Source organism: Solenopsis invicta, chromosome 13, assembly GCF_016802725.1.
Source record: "Solenopsis invicta isolate M01_SB chromosome 13, UNIL_Sinv_3.0, whole genome shotgun sequence".
In the NCBI taxonomy this organism is placed as follows: domain Eukaryota; kingdom Metazoa; phylum Arthropoda; class Insecta; order Hymenoptera; family Formicidae; genus Solenopsis; species Solenopsis invicta.
Window position 1 is genome coordinate 1121649 of NC_052676.1, and position 23288 is coordinate 1144936.

At 38.6% G+C, this 23288-nt stretch overlaps 1 protein-coding gene across 1 annotated transcript in view; it reads right to left on the reverse strand.

Annotated features, from left to right (window-relative positions):
* Positions 1-2456: 2456 nt before the first annotated feature.
* LOC105199564 (zinc finger E-box-binding homeobox 1) overlaps positions 2457-23288 on the reverse strand; it is a 46742-nt gene continuing 25910 nt past the window's right edge. Inside the window, exon 2 of the mRNA XM_011166717.3 lies at positions 2457-6571. Coding sequence (XP_011165019.2) covers positions 4330-6510 — 2181 coding nt within the window. The 5' untranslated portion in view covers positions 6511-6571 and the 3' untranslated portion in view covers positions 2457-4329. The remainder of the gene's footprint in view (positions 6572-23288) is intronic.

The following is a 23288-nucleotide window of genomic DNA, read 5'->3' on the forward strand; positions in this document are numbered from 1 at the left end:
ATATTAAATAATATTATAGCGTTTATAGGGAAATCAGATCGATAAGTAGATAGGAAATATGTGTGCTTTATATTTAAGAATTTTAAATTCGTTTTGTTCAAAGATTCGTGAAAATAAAATTTTTGAGAGCAGAGAGGAAGGATCTCATTCCGAAGTCCTTTAGGCTCATTAACTCTCAAAGGTGCACTTGTAAGTCGTCGCAACGATGCCGCTTTCCTTTCGCGATCGCGAGATCGAGGGATCGATCGCGCGGTCAATTCGCCGCGCTCGGCTGATTAGAAGCGGGATTAGGGCGGGTTGCAATCTAATTCGACGAGATTGGTGAAAGCCACGGCGGTGATGCCTGCGACGGCGTAGTGACTTTAAACACCCCGTGTAAGATCGCTCTCATCATCGCGATCTTGTAAGTACCCTAGACGTGATGAGTACATTGCCGTAATAACGCCCTTACATCGAGGTGCCCTACAAACCAGACGAGTCGGGTCCTCCTTTTCTACACCGATGCGACCTAGTTTATCCGGTTCTCTAATTAAACTATTTACTTACAGATCAAATTTAATCCGGCAATTAAAAATAATAAGTAATAGAACGAATCCCAGAGTCATTAGTTACAGAGAAAAATAATAGCTCTTAATTTCTTTTAGTTTTGAACATTGTGTAGTATAACCGAAAAGACTCCGTAGCTTTGAACTTTTAAATCCAATTTGCATAAACGGCAACTAATAGTACAGAATGAAATAAATCGCAAAATTTGCGGCTGCAAAGATGCAACTTAACAATTTATAATTTATTTATAATTTCCGGAAGGAAAATCTACGAGTCTTTAATTTCTCCTTCTGAAATCTTTCCTATTTTTAATTAGAATAGTAAAATGCGGAAAGGGGGGCAAGATACGATCGACACGGTAAAATCGTTGAAATTAGACGTCTATCTATCATTACACTGGTCTACTGTTTTAATTAGAGTAACGAGCATGTCTGTTAGTTCTCCCCTTCCTCTTCTTTTTTCCATGATTTGATTGTAATTATACAAGATTATAAATATCTATCATTTCTGCTTTTTTGCGATTTCGCGTATTGATTGCGATTCTAAAGCAAAATTGAGCAATATCGTTCGGTTGCACTATTTGTTAATACATGATCAATTAATCGTTGCAATACCTGACGATGTGTTTTCTAAAATATGAAAATCATTTGCCGCTTGCGTCGTCGATTGAGTATCAGTGTCAGCGGAAGAATAGTCTCGATTGTGTTGTACATACGTGACTAATTACGCAAATTGAACGAATCGGCGGGGATCGGCGAGGGAGGCGACCGCGATTGCGAAGTCACGCGAGACTTTCCAATTTTTATTTTTTTTTAGCGAGCACTCGGATTTTTCCCCCCAATGCTTCTCGAGTGCTCTCGATTTTCGTTCATGCGAATCTCTCACAAAGCACGAACTTGAATCCCGTGAAGTCTCGCAAAGTTCCGTGATATTTTTTAATTGCACGAAAACGGGCGTGCATTATTTTTATGCAACGTGATTCTCTCCGGGGAAAGATAATTTTTAAAAGAAGTTTCTGAAATTGAAATCAGGCCGCCGATAAGAATCGAATGCGTCGCATCTTTTAAACGCGCCTCTGGTAAAACCGCCTCACTTTTACGCGGCGATCGTGCAATTAATTATCCCGATAACAAATCGCCGACAGAGTGGCGGATAAAATTATCGCCATATTATAAGTGAGGCAAATTTATCGTCATTTGCCCGATACGAGACGACCACGGCCGCCGCGATGAGGCGCGCACGTAACGCAATATCGACGCAACGTGTAATTACGAGAGGCGAATCTTTCGCGCGCGATAGCCCGAGGGGGCCCTTCGGTAACTCTGACCTCCGTGATGTTACGGGGTCGCAGGCCCCCGGAAAATGTAGCACGCGGGGATTCGCACGTTTCTCGGTCGTCGCACTCGCCGAAATGAGTATATTATATCGTGATTAAAACGTTAGCGCAGCTTTCGAGATCGCAGCCGAAAGAATCGCGTCGATTACATTACTAATAATCGATGACTTGTTAATTGATTACTTCACTAGATGTTTCTCTTTCATCAAAGACTGACGGCTTTAGTATGACGGCAGTGAGTATCATGATGTATAAATATCGAGTATTATCAGTGCAAAGAGAAATTTTATTACTTAATGATGGTACTTGTTTAGAAACTTGAATAATTCAGAGACTATTAATTTTTTTTTTGCTTTGATTAAAAAAATATCGGAGTGCATAAATTATTACAATCATCTTAGTTTTGTTAATGTTTAATAATTATATTAAAATAATTGAAGCGTCAGTTTATCGTTGTAAATCCATAGTAATTTATTCTAAATCTTTAATAATTTAATTAATAAGCATATAGTTACTATTTACTTTTATAATTGCATCAGTATATTTGACTTTGAAGAAGTTAAACTTTGGAAAGATTATATATATTTTTCTGTTTTCATAATCTCAATTAAAGAAATAAAAATATGGAATTTAGTGTATTGTCTAAAAAGAACTTATTCATTAAAACGATGAATTATTGTGTTAAAATTCAGACTTATTGGCAACTATCTCAACAAGAATTCATATAATATTAATAAAATAGTGTATATATAGTCATATATACATTATCACACGCGTAACATTATTATAATAATATTAATATTTTTAATAAAAATATTTTCGTAGAGGATTTTATTTTGCGAATAAAATATACAAGAAAGGACGGAAAGCAAACGCGATTCTTACGGCCGTCGATTCTGCGGCATTATAGCACTCGATAGAACGTTTAAAATGATCGAAAATAAATCGGTATCGCGGTTGGTTCCTTTTTCAATTGCGTTTTCGCGCGAGAGAAGACAGAGTTAAAAAAAAAGGAGTACCAATGAGAGAACAGCACTTACGCATCTCGTTACGTTTGCTTCGCTCTAAACCGCTCGTTGAGTATGTACCTAAATCACAGCTCATGCTACTAATTACTTATTAAAGGGTCTTCCTCTCGATACTCTGCACTTATCGCTCTAAGTTACTGTCTAATCTACTCTCTGTGTACATGGAGCGTTTCAAAACTACCAGATCCTACCAGTCCTTTCCGCTAAACCTTCGGCAGATTTGGAATTGAACTTTCTCTAACGAAAATAAAATATCGAAGCATCTTGCATACAATAGTTTTCGAATCTCAGTCAATTTCAAGTCAGCTTTGTTTCATAAAGTCTTAATTTGTAGATAAACTATAAAAGCATGTAATATGAAATATTTTCAGGCTAAATAATAATCTTTCCATGACATTTTCATTAAAGAAAAATTCTTCTTCCATTGTCGAAGAAGCTTTAATTAAGAGGACTCGGTAATTTTGCAACATCGTGTACATAATTATACATATATAAAAAATTTATTTTATAAAACATCTTCAACGTTAATATCTCGTGGCTATTAAATATAATAAATCGTCAATTAGCCTATAAACATTCGTCGTTCCGTCCTTATCGTCGTCGTCGCCGTTGTCGTTGTTTTTGTCATTACGGTAATTGAATGATCGTAGGAACAATTTTACGAGTGTCATGTTAGTACAAGGGGACTGATTGGCTCCTCTTGATCGTCCATAATTAATTAATATTTAATACAAAAATCCGGCGACGGAATTGTCACCGTTAGGATAGATAATCTCGCAAAGTTCGAAGTACTTAATTAACCTTTTAATTAACACCCTTTCGGTCGCGTAGTTTTGCCATGCAAAACTCAATAGGCTTCTCGTTTGCATACAGGATGTCACGGAATATTTTTGTATAAATTGCAAGAAACATTTTTTGCAACGTAAAAAAAATTCAATCTGACTTGGGAACCAATTAAGCTAATTTAAGTAATCAAATGAATATTAATTAAATCAACTTGAAAAACTCGAGAAAAATTGGTTTGAAATAATTAAACTTAAATAACTTACTTCAATAATTAAGTTTAATTAGATTACCAATAATTAAATTCAATTCAATTTGCTTAAGTAGCTCCAATTATATCTACTTTAAACTTTATCAAGTCAAGCAGTTAGTCAAAAAAATTTGCTTTTCAAGACCGTGTGAGTTCAATTCTGATCATCCTGTACACGCCTATCTAATGCGTTCGTCATGATTCGCTCTTTCTCGTCGCAAGCTCGGCTCGGCGTTTCCATCATGGAAAGAAAATCATGCATTTAAAAAAGTGGAGAATAAAAAAAAGCGGAGACCAGCTTCAGCCGCCATCTTTTTCGAAAAAATAAAAAAACGTGGACGACGTATGTCCGCGTCTGGCATCGTGCCGCGTCCGTATTCTGCGAACTAACTGGGGGGACTGCAAGCAGTTCCTGTCGGATCTACAGCGACCTGGGTCCTGCTGGCGATGGCGGGGGACGCGGAAGTCGTGTTAGTCTCCGCCGTTGGACTGGTGTTTCCGTTGTTTCCGCCGCTTCCGGAAGCGGCCTGCTGGATGCTCGCGGGCTTCTGGGTGACGTGGGTCTGATAGTGTTTAGCCAGATGGGCCTTCTGACGGAAGCTCTTGCCGCAGAGCGAGCAAGCGAACGGCTTCTCGCCTGTGTGCGTTCGGATGTGCACGTTCACGCTGTACTTGTCCTTGAAGCCCTTGCTGCAGATACTGCAGTAATGCAGGGAGCGTTCCTTGCGCTGAACGTTACTGGGTAAACCGGCGGAGCCGCCAGTTTGTTGCTGACTCGCGTTGCTGGCCTCCGTACCGGCACTACCGTTGCTGGCGCCGTTGGCATTGTTGCTATTACGATTGGCGCGTCTGACGTACTTCTTCGCTGGCTTGGAGGTGACTCCTACCCGTCCGGAAGTTAATTGTAGTTGACCCGATTGTTGCTGCTGTTGTTGCTGATCCACGTCGGTTCGTTGAGCGGATTGCTGTTGCAGGACGTCCTGCTGAGCAGCCGTAACTACTGTCACAGTGCTCACTTGGCCCAGGTCGGCCGGTAACGTGATCGTACCCAGACTCCCACTTGCCGGATCTAATGTATACATCACTGTAGTAGTCCCCGACACGTTACAAACCGGCTCGAGGCTGCAGTACGATTCCACCACTTCATTCGCGATGCTTTTAAGCTTTTCGTAATCTCCCGGTCGATAGGTTGTCTGGTCCAGCTGCGAGAGCAGCAGATCCTCGTCGGTACACGTCTGCATGGAGTCCTCTTGTTGCTGCTGCTGTTGTTGCTGCTGCTGTTGTTGCTGATCGGCCACCATTAGTCCCGCGGTTCCTGAAACTGGCATTGAAATCGTAGACGCCTGCGAGGACGGCGAGGATGAAGAAACCGATTGAGCCGGTCCGGTATACAGCTTGCCCTGAAGAGCGCTTCTCAAGAGACTCTCTGCGGAATCCCCGGCACCAACGGCAACAGCAGCCGCAGCAGCAGCAGCGACTTCTTGTAAATTCTGATCCGATAGCTTCCAGTCGTTATTGTTGTCGCCGGAACAGTTAGCCGAGGACGCTCGCACGCACAACTCTTTGCTCTCGACGAATCCACTGTCGTCCGTAGCGTATTGTGATGGGGGCACGGTAAAACCACGGCCATCCGATCCATGAAACCTTTCGTTGACACTCCTAGGCACCTCGCCGCTGGCTTGTTCGTGATCTTGCTCGCCGGAGGACGGTTCCATGCTTAAAATGGCGTCTAGGTCGAGGTTAGGCCGTAGCGACCAGGAATCACCGGACGCAGGTGCCGGACTCTTGCAGCAGTCCAACGCGTCCATCGAGTTCGCTTCGTTGTTTAGCACCGTCAAAGTGTAGATGGCACCGTCCGTGTTTTGTCGATCATTGGCGGTACAACCACCAGGACGGCCCGTACCAACGGCCTGATGATGATCGTTGGCGTGACCACCGGCCGCCGGATGAATGACGCCGTCGTTAGTATGTGCGTTTGAGGACCAACAATATTTATTGAGGTCCTCCAGTAGAATGTTGCATGTCTGTTCCTTGCTCTCATCTTCCTGGCCCCAATAATCGCACTCGGATTGATCCATGGCAGTGGTCTCGCCAGTCTGAACATTTCCGTGTTGCGAACGCACCTGGTGATGCACGTGATGATGCTGATGGTGATGACTCAATGAGCCGGTGATGGTCGATACGGGGGGTAGTGCCGTTAGCGTATTGTTGTTAGTCTCCTTGATGAAAGGTGAACTGCCGTGTGAACCTTCGTGGTCGTCGTGGGTCTGAAGATAGCCGCCCATAGCGCGACAACCACTGGCACCGCGATGCAGGAAACTCTCCTCATCGGAGACGACGCCGTCGGCCGAGGCGCAATGCGGCGGCGGCGACACCACAAAGTCGAAGAAGTCTGTCTTCGGCAGATCCTCGCCGCCACCTCCTGGCGCGAAAGCCTCCGTTAAGTCCATGGAAATGATATGGCGGCGCTCGTTGTACTCGTTGTCGCCGGTATCCGCTCTAGTTGATTTTAATTCGTTCGAGTCCGCTGGACGATGCCGATGTCGGTCTGAACTGGGTATCCTCATCAAACGCAACGCCTTCGACTCCGCCCCATTCGCCACCGCATTCTCGAATTCCACAGACTACCTGGAAGAAAGAAACGGTATTCGAGCTGCTTTGCTACATCTTGCTAGTGTAAAAAGTTAAGTGTAATGTTCAGCATAGATATTTTATGCCAAAAAGTTGTTTGGATGGCAGGATCGATGATGTCATAATCGTTCTCCAACTTAAAATCTTGGCTACTTAGTCAAGTTTATATAGTCTAGTTATATAGTCTTTCTAGATAGAATTTAATACCAATGATTAATTGCAATGTTTCTAATGTTCCCCATAAAAGCTTTTTAAACGGTTTCAACAATAGATAAAAGAATAGTATAAAACACGAGATTTTTTTGTTGTTCCCGAATTATGAGTCTGAGCCTTTTTCGGATGGCGGCGGCATCGGCGATCGATGGCGCAGTCCCGACGTTCCGTAACCGGTTAGAAGAACCAAGAACGACACTCCGGCGCTCGGACATCCGGGAGCGGCGGCTGCGATCAATTGTTGCGCGCGCGGTTTGCGTTGTTGGCATTTAGCCGAGCGCGGCTCGCCGCTGCGCTGTGTGGCTACACTGTATTAATTTGGTACAGTGCGTTGTGCTGCGCCGTTGCTGGATAAGCGAGCGCGGAAAAGAAGTTGCGCAAGCAAGCGAGCAAGCGTTGCTCATACCACTCGGCGTCGAACACGCGCGTCGCCGCGCCGCGCCGTCCTCTCCTCTCCTCTCCTCTCCTCGCTCTCTCTTCTGTCTCCTTCAGTCTCTCCTCCCGCTCCGATCTCGCGAGCTCTGTGCCTCGCTAGAGCGAATTTATACACGGCTACGGTGCGTTCCCACGCCATAGAGCATGCGAGAGAGTCCTGCTCTTCGAGCTGTGCTCCAAACGATCCCGCATTACCGATGTACCAATGTAAACGGTCGTGCAAGAAAACTCGGGAAAATCTAGGTCATCCCCTGCGACGCGGACGCGGACGCCGCGCCGCGCCGTTGTGTTCGTTAGTCGGTTAATGGGCGAACGATGCAAGAAAAGCAACGCGTGACGAACGACGATAGTGAGAAGCGAGAATACCTCTCTAAGTTTAAGTCGCGCTTAATTAACTCTACAAACATCGCGTCTAATGAATGAAGAATGAAAATTCTGACGGAGCTGAATGATAAATATTGTGAGTATTTTTTTTATTTAATTTAAAGAAATTGATTCTCATGACTCTGAATGCCCACGTCCTCCCGATGATTCGATAATCGTTTAAATTGTAAATCAGAAAATCGCAGAAACTCTGAGAGAATTTACGAACATTGTCGGTCGCTGAGAAATCCGGGGCCCGGGAAATGTAGGTCTCAAGAGCGAGACGAGGGGGTCACAATGCAATTGTTCCCCGCAGCGATCTTTTTTTTCCCCTCCCGATTGCGTCTTGTGCAACGCGATCTAGTTTCGATCTCTCGCGCGAGATCAGTATACAGTAGGAAACCGGGAACGCGATCGGCGGGCATCGTGTTTGAGCAACCCGTCGCCCGGAGGAAATCGAATCGTGAAGTTCGACGATCTCGCAACGGTTTCCAAAGAAAAAGGCGAGAAAGAGGTCCATACGCCCTGCGATCAGACCCTCGCGATCCACGCACGGAAGATCGATCGATCGGGCGGGCTAATGAGGCCCCGGCCGATCACGACGATTTCGTCGATTCTGCAAATTCCCGATCGCCGACAACGCCCGGCCTCTTATCGATTGCTTTCCTTCCTCGTTCTCAACGGTTCTTCAAGTTGACTTAACATCGCGTAAAATGTTTAATTTCATTCGAGAATCTATGAATTACTCAAATGCAAACTCGAACAATGGAAACAGACGGTATCAAACCTCAAAATTTAAAATTTCAATAACAAATACTAAGTCGTTAAATGCAAAGTAATAAATAAAGAGGTAAACGATTAAATATCGAGCACAAGATGTTTATTTGTATAAATTATTTTTGAAATTCTAAATATTCAAATCTGTAAAGATAACCAGAGAGCATAACACATTTTATAAAAGATTTACAAAATGTTTATAATAATTATTAAAATATTTTTATGATCTTAAACAGACTATAAATATTTATTATGGATTTTATAATAATTTTATATTGTATAAAATATTTTATTAATGACTAAATATTTTATGCAATATTTATCATAATACTTATGATACATATTTATGATCTGTTCAATCTAAAACCATAAAAATATTTATAAAAATATTTGGTAAATATTTATAAATATTGTGTGCCATTTGGGAAATCCATCTCGAGGTTTGCTTCGAAGTAAGTAGTCTTCAAATTGTTATCGACCACAGGTCCTAAGGGAAAATTCGTTTTGGAACAAGTTTCGAACGAATTAAGTCACGTTCGCGATGTTGTTCGCGTGTAACGAAACATCCTGCTATTTCCCGGTAAAAAGAGGCCAAGGATCTTCTCGTGCTGGGAACTCGAGACCGTGTCGGTACTGCGGACTCAATCGATCGAATTTCGGACGCGAGAGAAAAAGAAGAAACGGACGCGCGAGTCAATCTTCGGGTGAGCGAAATGAGAAAAAAAAATGTGAACGCACTTCTCTGCACTTCGCTTTTTCTCATCATTGCCCTTTCCCTTTCCCGCGATCATCTTTTCATCTTCCGCGTACGATTCCTCGCGTCATATAGTCAGAAATTGGTAAAATTTTATGAGCGTTTTTATACGCCGTAATAATACGTCTGCGACTACGTTTTATCGCTTTATTTGGCCGATATAATTTCTCAACATACGTCACATATCTTTCTCTTTTTTCTTCCATTTTTAGAATGATTCATCTCAATAATTCATCTCGTGAATTCTGCAATCGCGGTTTCGCAAGCTTGCATCTTCCTCTTAAATTTCCAAAGACTCGAAGAATTTAGAAGAGAACAATCGTTTGGGGACGATGTCGCGAAATGTCTTGAAACAGTGTCACAATTAACATTTTCATGTGCAATTAGAAGTCGTCCACTTTCAGGTCGTTATTTTCTATTAAATTCCAAGAATTTTTGTTTTGTATGCACAGTAGAAAATGTTTTTTGTATTTGTGTTAAAACCGGTTCTTGTTAAAATTTTTAACATATCCAAGTGTTAATTTAGTAATATTAACAATTAGTAATATTTTTTTGTGTTAAATTGATATTTAACATTTTTTAATGTTAAACAAAACAATTTATGAGCGAATAAATAAATACCATAAAAGTAGTATAATTTTAAAACAAAATCCAAGATAAATAAGTTAACATAAGTTTATAAATATTAATTTTATAATGCTAAAGAAATATGTTTTCATACTTTGCTTCCAAAGTGTGTCAAAGTGTTACATTTTTTGTGAATTTTTTACGTAATATTTGTTACTTTTTAATATATTCATCTTGTATTAAATTGACACAAAAATTTGAGTTGATCTTTGATGCGATATATGTTAAATTTAACACAAATTTTTCAACTGTGTACTTTTGCGTAACGCAAGACAGACGAAATATGAAGATGGAAACATTTTGATTTTCAAATCTAAAACTTTAATCGCGTGACAAAGAATTTTAGGTCGAAAAGTCCGCGAAAAAAACACTAAAGGAAGGCGCATTATCCTCCTTGCGAAACTCCTAACGAGAGGCTGCAAGTCCGGCGTTTATGTCGTCGGAGCAAAACGCGAGTGAATATCGGTGAACTGGTTGCAAAACTGAGAAGACGGGGGCGAAGCGCGCGGGGTGCAGCGAGAATGACGAAGAATGGAAACGCGGCGAGGAAATCGGGGGGTACTACGATCATGAAATGATATTGGGCAAATGAAGCAATAAAAGTCCTTAGCTAGTGAACGCGAGCGAGCTCGCAGGCCGCAAAAGTAGCTGGAAAACCGGTGATGCTGTCCGAGAATTATGATGTAACGGTGTGTTCGCCGAGAAATAAACAGGTTCAGTAGGGAAGACACGAAGAAACAGGTATTAATAGAGTATTTGCTCCGACTGCGAGGCGAATAAATTGCAAATAAATTGGAGCGCGTTGCGTAATAAAGCTGCATTTGGCTGGAGGAGAAAAGGGAAGTTGTTAGGTGTTGTAAACGGCGCAAAACATTGAATCCCGAAAGTTTGTAGAACGCTCTCGCAAAGTAAACATTCTTCGTTAATTGTAATCACATGTAATAAGTAACATGAAATAAATGAGGCAAACGTGATAGTATTTCTCAATGAATTTCAAATGAACAGTAATCAAATTTTAATTCGAAAATTAATTATAGAGATGTACGATATTTAAAATTAAAGAAAGTTGTGATCAATATTAATCCGCCGCAGAAAAATCGGCTTTAACTGTCAATTGATCTGAGAATTACATTGAAGAATTAAATTAATAATTAAATTTCTCTCATTTTATATGATAGAAAATTTTTTAATACTGTTTATATACTTTATAAAAAATATTTCATATGAATAATGGAGACTTTATTTTATTTTCTATTTCATTTTATATGTAAATTTATTTTAAGATAAAATCAAATCTTTCGATTTTTTTATGGATTATTAATGTCTGGACCAAAGTGGCGTTAAATCATATCCTAAACGTAGTAGAGCTCGCTAGTCGATGCGTCATATGCGCGAGAATTTTTCGTTTTATGAGTAGCCTCACCTCTTGCCGGAAAGGTAGCCTTTTAAATCAGCGCGGCGACAGCTTTCTCTGTCGTCGTGCCTTGCGCGCAATTAAAGGAGCCGATATTCAATTAAAAAAAAATTATGAAACTGGCCGTCGCAATTAAGGGGGCAAGACAGCTTAACCCACTTACCGTAAACAATTAGATGCGAGAGAGCCGGGAAGAAGTGGCATTAAAAGTCAAGTGTACCGCGACGGAATATCAATACGCCAAATCTGCCGCTCGCAAAAAGGCAGCCGGCCAATCAGCGGAACTGCGAGAAGCTTTTAATATTTCTCATCGAAAATCGACAAATTTCTTCTTTTCTTCGATACCTCGAGCCTCGCTAAGGCGGTATTCGCGTGTAGTGCGGAGTTCCTGCTGTTTTAATCGCGTTTTTATGGTTCGTAATTCCGAAATTTTGTTTGCAATGCATTTTTTTTCAATTTTCTATAATAAACGATCCACGTTTAAATTAATAAATTCATAAATATCCGTATAAGCACGAATATTTGCGAATTTATTAATTTAAATATGGCTTGTTTATTACTGTATATTCTTCGAATATTAAGGCATACTGACTGAATAAATTAACCGAATTAAAATACAGATAAATAAAAAAGTAAATACGACTCTAGCACGGACGACGATGTGTAATTATATTTCATAAATTAAGTCATATAAATATTGAAATATTAAACATTGACTCAACTTTGATCCGTCATCGATATTAGTTCGTAAAAAAAAAACATAAATGTATTATGAATATCTCGTCTCATGTTTTGCTAATGACTAGAGATTAATTAATTCAAGGTTAAGAACCACCAAACTGAATGGCAATGTAGTATGGTTGAGTTAAATAAATTCAGACTTTTCAAGAAATGTTACAGTTCTTTAGGACTATTGTGCGCTTATAGAATCAAAGTAAAAAAAATCAAATGTCTAATGATAAAGATCTTATGCTACTTTGCTTATATAAAATCACGAGGAAATACAGTGTTTGAAACGAAACGGTGTCAGAGGTGAAATGAACTGGAGGTGTTATTGTTCGAATATATACGCGCGTGAATACAATCTAACTTCAAGTTAAAGGAAAGTCAGAGCACTGTTTCTATAGCTACTTACAATCTCGAATAATCGGGATATATCATTCATCGAATTAAAACGTTAAATTATTGTTTTTACAACTCTATTTCATGATATACTAAATTAACCAGTGATTTTTCATTTTTATTGTATTGAATTTTCTCAAGTCGATACTCGCACGTGGCAAATGTAATGTTATCAATCGAAGTGCCAACATAACGGTGCCAACGTAATACGCAATATGCAATATGCTGCATAGAAATGCAAAATTATACTGATCGTTAAAGGGAGATGATAACGTCAGATTGATGTCTCGCGATCGTGTCTTGCCTTGTTCTTACTTTGATATATACGATGCACTTAATCGACAGCGATTACGATCGTCACTTTAAAATTCCAATGGTCCAGCTCTCCTAACAGTAAAACTGGACCTCGCCGCGCGTCCAATTACCGGTATATAAATGTATCCCTCCTAATGATCGCCCGTGTGACGGATACATCTTATCTGTGTACGATGGAAAATTATCTTGTTGCAACAAGCGAAATTAACGGCTAATAACGGCTTGCACAACATAAACACTTTTCCAAAGGGTTATGAAGTAAGGATAAAAAATCGAAGCATCTCCCAGTCAATTTACCTTGTAAAACCATCTGTCGTTCTGAGGCATTCCATAAAAAAAAACTTGTGTTAATTATCTCTTGATCTTTTCGATTTAGTTAATAAAATATAATCAAAATAATTCAACATAATTATAGCGGAATAATCATTAAATCATAAATGCTTAAAAAAAACTCATTAAATGAAACGTATTAGCTGAAAATGAATATAAGAACGAAGAAAAGATAAATGACTTCTTTACTGACTTGATGTAAAAATCCGAAAAATTTCACCGGAAAAGGCTCGTCAGAGAAAGGGTGGGAAAAAAATTCGGCGAGCAGCGAGGCGAAGCCATAAATCGGAAAGCGAGAGAGACGACCGGCAGACAGCGTGCGAGAGGAAGACGAATAAATAATAAAAGAAGGTGCTGCCGGATAAATAAGCGCGATGAGGCGACGTATAACGCGATGAGAAGACGGCAGCGGCACCGGCGGCGTCGTGACGTCTCTTTTATATCGAGGGAAGCGGATGCTCGGCCCAATTCCCGCTGCACGCGCGCGTAAACGCGTTGAAACACTTTTCGCGATCGCCACGCTACACTTACGAAATCGGCAGCATTGTAAAGTTCGCGGATCGGGGGAAATAAATGGAGATCGCTCCGATACGACAGGCACGCGGGACGCGACCGTGACGGAGAGAGAGATGCCGACTGCTCTCCGACAAATCTTTTAGTTCTCTTGTCTTCGCGATCTTCTTCACTGCGCGAGAATCTCTACTCGTTTTACTGATGGGATTTAAATTTCCTTATTGTCAGACATAGACATTTTTAATAACAATATTTAAACTTGTTTTATTTAATAATAATATTAAATATTTATAAAAAATATAATTTTGAAACATTAATTATAATGTTTTATTTAATGATAATTAATATTTAAATATTTTACGACAACTCGCAAAATGTTAGGATTCAGGTCAAGCGAGCGAACATAAACAAAGAACAATTTACTTCATTGAAAAATATCGCCAGTTCATTCGTGTTTCTTCTCACTCTTTGTTTCGATATGTAATAAAGAAGAAAAATATATGTAATCAAAATTTTAATATTCATATATTTTTGTTATTTGTGTTATTTGTTATTTCTGTTACTACAGTTACATAATTAAAATTCGGGGACGTACACTGAGAAAAAATATCTTACAACAAAAAAATTATTTACTCGGTTGGTTTCAATAATTTATTTACTTACAGTCAAGTTAAACATTTCTTAATTGAAATATTTATGTAAATAAAATGAAATAATTTTTATTCAAGTAATTTTTTTTGCAGTTCTAAAAAATATTTACTGTTAAACTATTTTTACATTTAAGATAATCAGATTTATTTTTTAATTTAAGAAAACGATTTAATTAAGTTTATTAATATTATTAGTGTATTTATAAAATCATTATTTACGTGAAAAATGTAAAAGTACAAAATTATATATCTACTTATATATTAATGTGTCTATATAATTAAAAGTAAATATTTTTATTTGAACAGAACGAACAAATGCTTGCATCAAAATATATGATTTTAAGAAAATGCATTTGTTTTGTTAAAAAATTTTTTCTCGGTGTATTGTTGAATGGACATGAAATAGATCTCACACACATTTCACTTTGTATTGGAAAATATCTCTACCACTTTTTTGTTATTTTACCTTTGTTTATTTTATTGCACACGAATGGATGACGACTTTTCTAAACGCGGGAGTCGGCTACCGTGGAAAATAGCTGGCAGAATGTAAACGCAACCATGTCGATTTACAAACAAAGCCGCGCGCATTTTTGCAAGTCTCTTTTAAAGGTGCGGCTGTCAGGCGAATTGCACCTCTATATTCCCGCCCGTGCTCTCGCGTTATCGCAGAATTCATCAAAACTGGAAAACGCATTTGCATTGCGGCTCGTGCGCCGCGCATCGCGGTTTGCATTAAATCCCGTTAGAAAACGATCTGCGCGGCCCTCGATTTCGAGAGTGAGGCGGAACGAGAGGATGCAGCGCAGGATGTTAGCCGAGATGCTGCGAATTTCCTCGCGTTGGCGGAAAGTCTCTCTCTTTCTCTCTGTCTCTTCCTGCTTTTCTTTTTTTTTAGAAGCAAATAGAGAGAGAGCCTGCAGTTAAAATTTTTTTAGAAGTTTTGCGTTATTTGGAACAACGTGCATTCTTCCTGTTCTCTCTATCTTTCTCTACCGCAGTTTAGTCCGCGCCATGTATCCGCCACGCTACATATCGCTCCGTTGCACTTTTTCATGGCTCCGTTCGTGCACGAACGAAACACGATGGATCGTTATCAAGTATACATTGCTTGGAATAGCAGAATAGGTCATCTCTAGAAATTTTAGTAGAGACACTCTATCTAATCTCGAAGTAGATACGGAACAACGGATGTAAATTTTAACTAGAGACAAATAACAGAAATTGTGAGGCACAGGTTAGAAATATAGGGCTAAGAAATAAGTGTTTTAACTGTGTGAAAAACGGATGGAGAAGAAAAATTTATTTTCTAAATAGAAAATATGCACTCAAATTTCTCCTTTAAATATAACGTAAAAATTTTGTTTTTAATTTATTTGCAGTTAAATTCTTGTATATTTTCATATTGTTTGTCCTTTTTTTTTTGTCTTGGGAAACGGAGAAGAATATTAGCGTCGCGCCGCACGTGAGGGGACCGGCTGCTGCGGAGACTTGCACGCGTGCATGGGGCACGTGCGCGGCGGACGATGCATCCTTGTCGCGTTTAGAATGCGTTTCATCCGTTACCAAGCGATTTCCATATTCGTATGGGAAACGGCAAGCGAGCTGGTTTTTCGAGCCTCTCTCTCTCTTTCTTCTCCGCTCCGCTTCGCTCGCACGGCTTCAGTGGTTAAAGTGATACACGCTCGTGTATCAGGGCTTGCTCCTTATTCCGGGGTTCCGGGAGATCGCTTTACGTAACCGGTGCAGGTCGTCCCGGCGTTGACGCGTTTTTAATCTCGCAAGAAGGCGGCATGGATCCCGCATAATGAGGAGCAGGTACTTCCGCAGCCAAGTTTCGTTTACTCGGCAAATATGTATGTAAATGCGAATATAAAAAAAAATACAAGTTAACGAATAAGATGAATATAAAGGAATAAAGATGAAAATATTGTAAAGAGAAAGATAACTTGTACTTAGATTCTTTGGATATCGCTCCACTCTTACATTTGAGGCTCTTGAGCATTAGTATCTTTGCGAATCGCAAGAAATCGTCGCGTTGTCAGTAACTCATAAAATTCTTGAAAGAATCGTCCCCTCCAATTTTTCTTCCACAGCTTTCGACATTCGAGTTCCTCGCACGCGAAGTGCGTGCGTGTCGAGTGCCCGGCGGGCACTCCGAGAGTGCCGGTTAAGTAATTTAAGTAAGGATACAAATACTCGACGAGAGACAGAGAGAGACGCGAGACTTGAGGTAAACTATGCCGAGGGAATCATAACCGCACGCAGGATCGAGTGGGTTTCTCGCTTCGCCGAGCAATGTCCGAGTATGCTCGGTAAATTGTCTTATTTATGGACCGTTCGACGAGCGCAGATAGTAGGAGTGGCTTTTTAAATATCCACCTGTTTTTAAACGAACTTCCAACAAAAGCCCGTGAAATACCCGCGTCGATGTAAGTGCCACTCGATCTTTGGATCCTTCAAACAACTTCGTATCTTCAAACGTCAGAAGATTATCTGTCAATTCTGAAAGGAATTTCAATATTTTTGGAGGAAAGTAAATCTTAATTTTAGAAATTCAATATTTTATTAGAACAATTTGGAATAAATTAAAAAGTGATTTAACTTTGGGCTAGAAATAACTTTTAAGTTATCTATTCGCATACGGATTGTTATTTTATGAGTTATTTAGGTATAAAATCTGTTACGATAAGCTTTGTAGGATAGTGAAAATTCATTACGTGTGAAATCATATCTCTGGCAATTGGTGCACTGGGGAATTTTACGTTTACGGCGAGAAGTTTTAATTTTTACTCCGCATTGAAGGAGAGATTTTTTTATTTTGTGGATATCATTATTATTTGAAGTAGGCTAGAGTTTTATCATGAACATTGGCAATGGATTTTTTTTGCCTGTTTTTTATGTTCCAAATATTAGCAACCGTATGGTCATGGAGATTAATCTCGTTTTTTAGATCACTGATGTCCGTAGAATGGTTTTTGATTACGACTTTGAAGTTTCTTTCAGATTTAAGCTTGTATGTACGAAAGAGTCGGTCTTTTCATCTTCTAGGTGTTTGACTAAGATGAATAAGAGGCCAGTGATAGAGCCTGTATTTTAACTTGGTCACTGTTTATAACTTTAATAAGTTGTCGTTTATTGCAAGAGAATTTAGAAGCGAAGATAACGGATTTACTATATATTATCGACACTAGCTACGAAGATAGGAATAGGCTCTTACACCTTAGGTGATACGGTTCCATCTTGTGAGTCCTCAGTCTCTGTTTGAAGGTTTTTGAAACGGTTAACCAAATATTTAATTGGTATAATTTGCTCAACATTTATTAATTATTATCAAACTTTTTCACTGCAGTATACTCAAATTGACTGCTAGAATGTCACAATTTTTTATAGCTATGCTCATCAAGTTTGAATGTCTTTCATAATTATTTTGATGGTTTAACAAAATGAGTTGATGGATCTGTATCTAATTAAATTTTTAGATACTTTATAAAATCGTTCTTTTTGTGTTGAAATAATTCAAAATCGCCTTGAAATATTTCAACGAAATAATTTAAAATTAGATCGAACAAAATTTGAATCTTTATTGTTAATTCTAAGAACGAGGGCGAGAATTCTTTTGGGTCACAGAGTAATTATAGCTAAGACAAAATGGTGTTCTGGCATAATTCGTTAGTTCTTGTAGCGCAATAATTTTCGGAATTTAAGTCGCTCGTTGTAAAGGCGGGAAATTGCTCGCGACTCGCTAATTACTAATTAACAATTAGATCCACATATAAAAGGTGCGAGTCGCTTTTCTAGGCCACAGTTCTGACTTTAAATTGTCGCGTTCCAGCCTAATCGCTCACGCTAAAAGGCTGGACTTCTCCCAGCCTCCGTATCCATCACTTTCGTGATAATTTAAATACACATTTGAAATATGAATTTCTCTCACTTCCTGACATATTTCAATAAATGTCTTAAGAATATCTTTGAAAAGATCGTCGCTGGAAATAAAACGTCTTGTTCACAAGAGTATTTTTTGTAACACTATATTAGTACACTTATAAACAATATTTTAACATATTAAATATCTGTTTTAAAAAATATTTCCATTATTTTGTAACGATGTCGTACGCGCTTTAAAAATTCTGCGTTCTAAGAATTCTGTACGCTATAAAAATCGTGTACTTGAAATTTTTCAAAAAATCCAACACGTACACGCATGTGAATTATTTTATATTCGTTTCACTCTTGGGACTACGTCGCGTCGTGTTAAAACGTAATGGGCGCAACGATGAATCGGAGGTGTGCTCGATGTTTTCGTGAGACTCGCTTGATCCGCTTAAAGACGGAGGCACGTGCGTACGTTTGTGTTTGTCGTGTGTACACATGCGTACGTGCATGCGGTGTGACTTGTCAGAAGACGACGGAAGTCACCGCGCAACCAGCAACGCGACTCGGCATTGTAATTAGTCCTCGTTACGAATTTTATTTCCTCGTTTGTTTCTCCCGATTAACGATCTCTCTTCCGAGAGGCGAGCAACGCTTCGCTCCGGCAGCGCCAAAATCAGAGAAAGCGGAGCGTTATTATGTCCGATGCTTTAATTGAACGCGTCGGAATTTCGGGAAATCGCCGTCGACTCGTAGACTCGCTTTCTTCGCCGTTTATTTCACGAAACGCTCGCCCGAACACGATTTCTGAAATAAAGCTCCGTTTGATTAATGAAAAAAGTAACACATTTAATCTTGATATGCCTATACTGTGTGTTATTGTACAATTGCGGGATAATACACTGAAGAAGAAAGATATTTTTAGCCTTTAACTCCAGAAATTTTAGCTTCATTTATAGTTTTAATTTTTTTTATATTACGCAGGATAGAATAATTTGACAATGTGTGAATTTAATACAAATAATTGTACGCGAAGAAAGAATATATGTTTAAAAGATGTGCTATCGAAAGTATAGATAAAGCGAAGTTAAATTTGCATCCACAAAAAAAATGGCTAGAAATTCCTAAAAATTAAAAGAATATTAAAAACAGAATTAAAAATATTTAATTATAATGTTTAACAGTAGAGTAAACCCTAAGGGTCCTTGATTTGGTCCTTATTATATTCATAAGCATATATAATAAGGTTTAATGTTAGAGTTTAAAAATATTAATTTTGTTTATTTATAAATATTCTATGTAGAAGATTTTTGCATGAGTGATTGAAATAAATATATTATTCTTGCTTAGTTTATTTCAGTATCCTGAGGAGTAGAGTTTAAAAAAAAAAATTAAGTGAATCTAATTATTAAGTACCTTATTTAACCTGTTTAATTGCATTTCTCTCTTAAACCTAAGATTTTTAAAAGTCTCATTGTGGTTTGTAAGAGATCGAGCAACGAGCTTCTCGAAAAGATGCATCAGCGTTTGCATCGCCGTGGAACGGAAGAGAGACAGAGAGATGAGAGGGACTACGCAGGGTGCATTTAAAATCAGCTCGACATCCGTTTTGTTCCTGTCTTTGGTAGCGAAGGAATTCGTGTCCTCCTGTCCGCATACGAAATTCCACGGTTGCCATTGTGTGTCGGCCGTTTATTTCGGAATACAAAGGGCGCCACGTATGAGCAAAGGCTAAAAACTCGGATTCTATGATCCTCGATTCGGTCTTCAATTTTCCGAATTTCGAAGTCTTGAACTTTCTCCGCCTCGATTAGTCTTCCGATCATCTGCATTCGGCTCCATCTCGAATTCCCACTATCTTCGAATCTTCGCCAAGTGTTACCGAGTGTTATTTCTGTTGCAAAGTGTTGTTGACTTCAGAATCCGTAAGGTAGGTCTCATAAATTCTTAGAAATCTATCGCTGTAAAGTTTGAGTATTTTTTACATGGACCCCTGTATTTGACTTGGGACACTTTCCTCAATTCATCGCTTCGCCAAGACTTTCCACTGAACATCGCGAATGTGTTATTCGTGCGGTTGGTTGTTATCGTTAGGGGAGATATAACGACGTGTTACCGCGTCCCATACACAACGGAAATCTTATAACGAAAGAGGGAGGAAGAGAGAAAAAAGAAGGAGATACGGCGCCATGAGCAGATGAAGGTAAAACTTCTTCGCTCGACGAACGTGGACAAGCATGTTTTAAATCCAAGATTCCTTTAGGTATTATCCCTTATAAATTTAAAATTATATTGAAATGTTGAACTTTTTACGAATTTTATCCTTAAAGTTTTAAATTTAAATAATTGTGATATATATATATATAATCGGATTTCGAGACTTTAGAGCTTTAGGTTTTTTTTAAATATTGGACTTTGCGAATCTTAGATCTTTTGAACATTGTGTAGTTCAATAGTGAGCTGTTAAAAATGTCATGAAATGTAATGTATATTATATGTATATTAATGTAACTTAAAACATTAAATTTCATGACATTTTGAGAAATGAGAAATACATTTCAATTTAATATACATTGTATCTATAACTGAAAAGCATGTGCATGAAATTTAGTGAACTTTTGACAACATTAAATTTACATTAAATTTACATTAAACGTTTTTAATGTGTACCTGCTTGAAATTTACTTTACAAATCTCCATTACATTACATTAAATTCTGCTGCCGATTTTTAACAATATCTATCGTCTATTAGAGTTAGAGGACAAAGCTAGGCGCGCTCTAGGAAAAAAGAGCAAGTCGATATACCTGTTCCACCGGAATCGATCGGAGTACGGTGATCGATTTCGCTGTACGGAACGCCGGAACACCACCTGTCTGAATTCCGGGGATTCTGGTTTTCTATCTCGCGTTTATCGATTTCGCAAGAAGGCGCAACCGCGCGCGAGGATACCGAAAAACCGTTGACATAATTTCTTCGTTCGAAGTAAAGTGGAAATGTCGCCGGTAGGAGGGAAATATTGCGGGGTGAACGCCTGCGAGGTGCATTAAAGTCGTATTAAGGCCGTCCCGGTATTAGCGGTTGCTTATTCTCGACGATAACTAGTCTCGAGTGGACTTTATACGCGGCGTGCATCTGTGTGGAGGCTGCACGTGTGTGCATTAGGTGCGCTCGATCATGCAAATTCCTAAATCGCCGGAACAAGTGTCACGGGTACGCGTATTTATGAAGTGGCGTTGCCACTCGGCCTTGAGCACCCCTTTTCCCCTTCTTTCTCCTTACGCTGTTTTTATTACCGTCTCATAATCGCGCCATTTTAATTCTGCAGTTCAGTCATTAATCTCCTTTAATATTATCTCCTGCGATTTTTTTATTTCCCTACTTTCTTCTCAAAGATACATATATATGTATATTAAGTTCTTATATAAATTGAGAAGAAAATATAATATGACTTATCTTGATTTTTTACCGTTGGCATTACTTGTAACATGGCTTTTTATATCTAAAAGCGACAAAACGTTTTTATAATCAAGTTATTGAAATCGATATCATCAAATCAATTTTTATGCGTGCTGAAGAGGACTATGAAATCAAAACGTACCCTTAGTACTTTTTGTTAAAGATTAAAACATCTTATTTTAATATCTAATTATTTGCTTGTTTTATTTGGCCTATATCGTTTACTACATTATATTTTCTTGAAAAACACTTTTTTCAAAGTACATACGAATAAAAAAATATTTAAAAGACGGAGAAATCTTGTCACTGTATTTCTTAAACTTTATGAGAAATTTTATTTTTATCACAATCGTGCTGATGATCTCAGATACTGTTTCCTTCGAATTCCCGTGAACATCAACTAACAGTGACATTAATATTACATTACTATTACAATTTCTCAATCAAAATAACATAAATATAATGCGTGTCGTACGTAACAATCATATTGTTGAATCGGAAATTACATAATATTGACATGATGTTATTACTATTTGGAGTTTATGTACCGAGTTAACAGCAATACATTTCGAAACACCTCGTGTATTTCCTCGTAGCGCGGCCAGACGAAAATTTCGTTTGGAACGAGTTTCCAGCCTGATATTTCTCGCGACCTGTTTCGGCACGAAAGAGAGAGAGAGAGATACTTTCCATGCCGCCGTGAGCACTAAATAGACACCTGAGAAAAGTGCTCGAGCGCGTGCACACGCGAAGCACACTGCTCGTCTATGTGCGCTCGTGCGTATGCGTGTGCTCATAGTAAGAACTACCACACGAGAGATGAGGAAAAGATTAAACCGTCAATCTCTTAAACACACCAAGACAGATACATCCACGCTTTCGTATACGAGCAACCGACTGTGTCCAGTGTATAATGTGTAGCGCTCGTAAAAATCTCGCGACCTTTGAATTTTCGATTCCGATCGGCTTGGCTCTGACAAATGACTTTTCGAATTCTTGAATTAAAGACTTTCCTCGAATTTTGTTTATGTATTTATTTTTCTGTTTTTATATATATTTATATAAATATAAATATATATATAAATATATATATATATATATATATATATATATATATATATATATATATATATATACACTACGTCCAGACTCGGATTATTGCGACACTCTTCGGAATCTGCGGTGTGCATTTATATAACGGGCGATGATAACATAGTTCGCGCGGGCAATTAGCAACCGTGTCGTATCAGACTATTAAATGTAGATCAAGTCTCTTTCCCGTTTCGCCGCTCGCATATCGCGATTGTGCAATGCAAATGTCTTCATCTGTAATGCGATCGCGTAACCTGCGCGATTGCAACGCTTACGGTAAATATCGATCGTCGCGTAATCCATTTACGGACGTCATCAATAAAGGAATTGCCGTTCTTTTTTTCTCTCTAGAAAAGCGATACCGTTTACCGAACACGTGCGTAACCTCGTGAATTAATTGATAACAATCGGCAAAGACAGAGTAGAAACGTCTAACGTTGTAACGTGGTGAGAGAGGGTCATATGTCATATGTATATGAATATTAAATAATAATTTGCAATTTCATATATTAAGGAGAGAGACATGTATGGGTCATATTTAAAACATTACCAAAAATATAAAAATTTTATAGAATTTTTTAACAGTACATTAGAGTATCTGTGTAAAATTTGAGCACAATCTACTTATTGGTCTAAAGTCTAAAAGTTATCATTTAATTTTTTGTTTACTCTTGATTCTTGTGTAAAATCGCGTTTTGCAGTACTTATTTGCAAATTTGACGGGGAAAATTTTTACATATACTATATAATAAAACTTTAATAAATATTCATGCTAAAA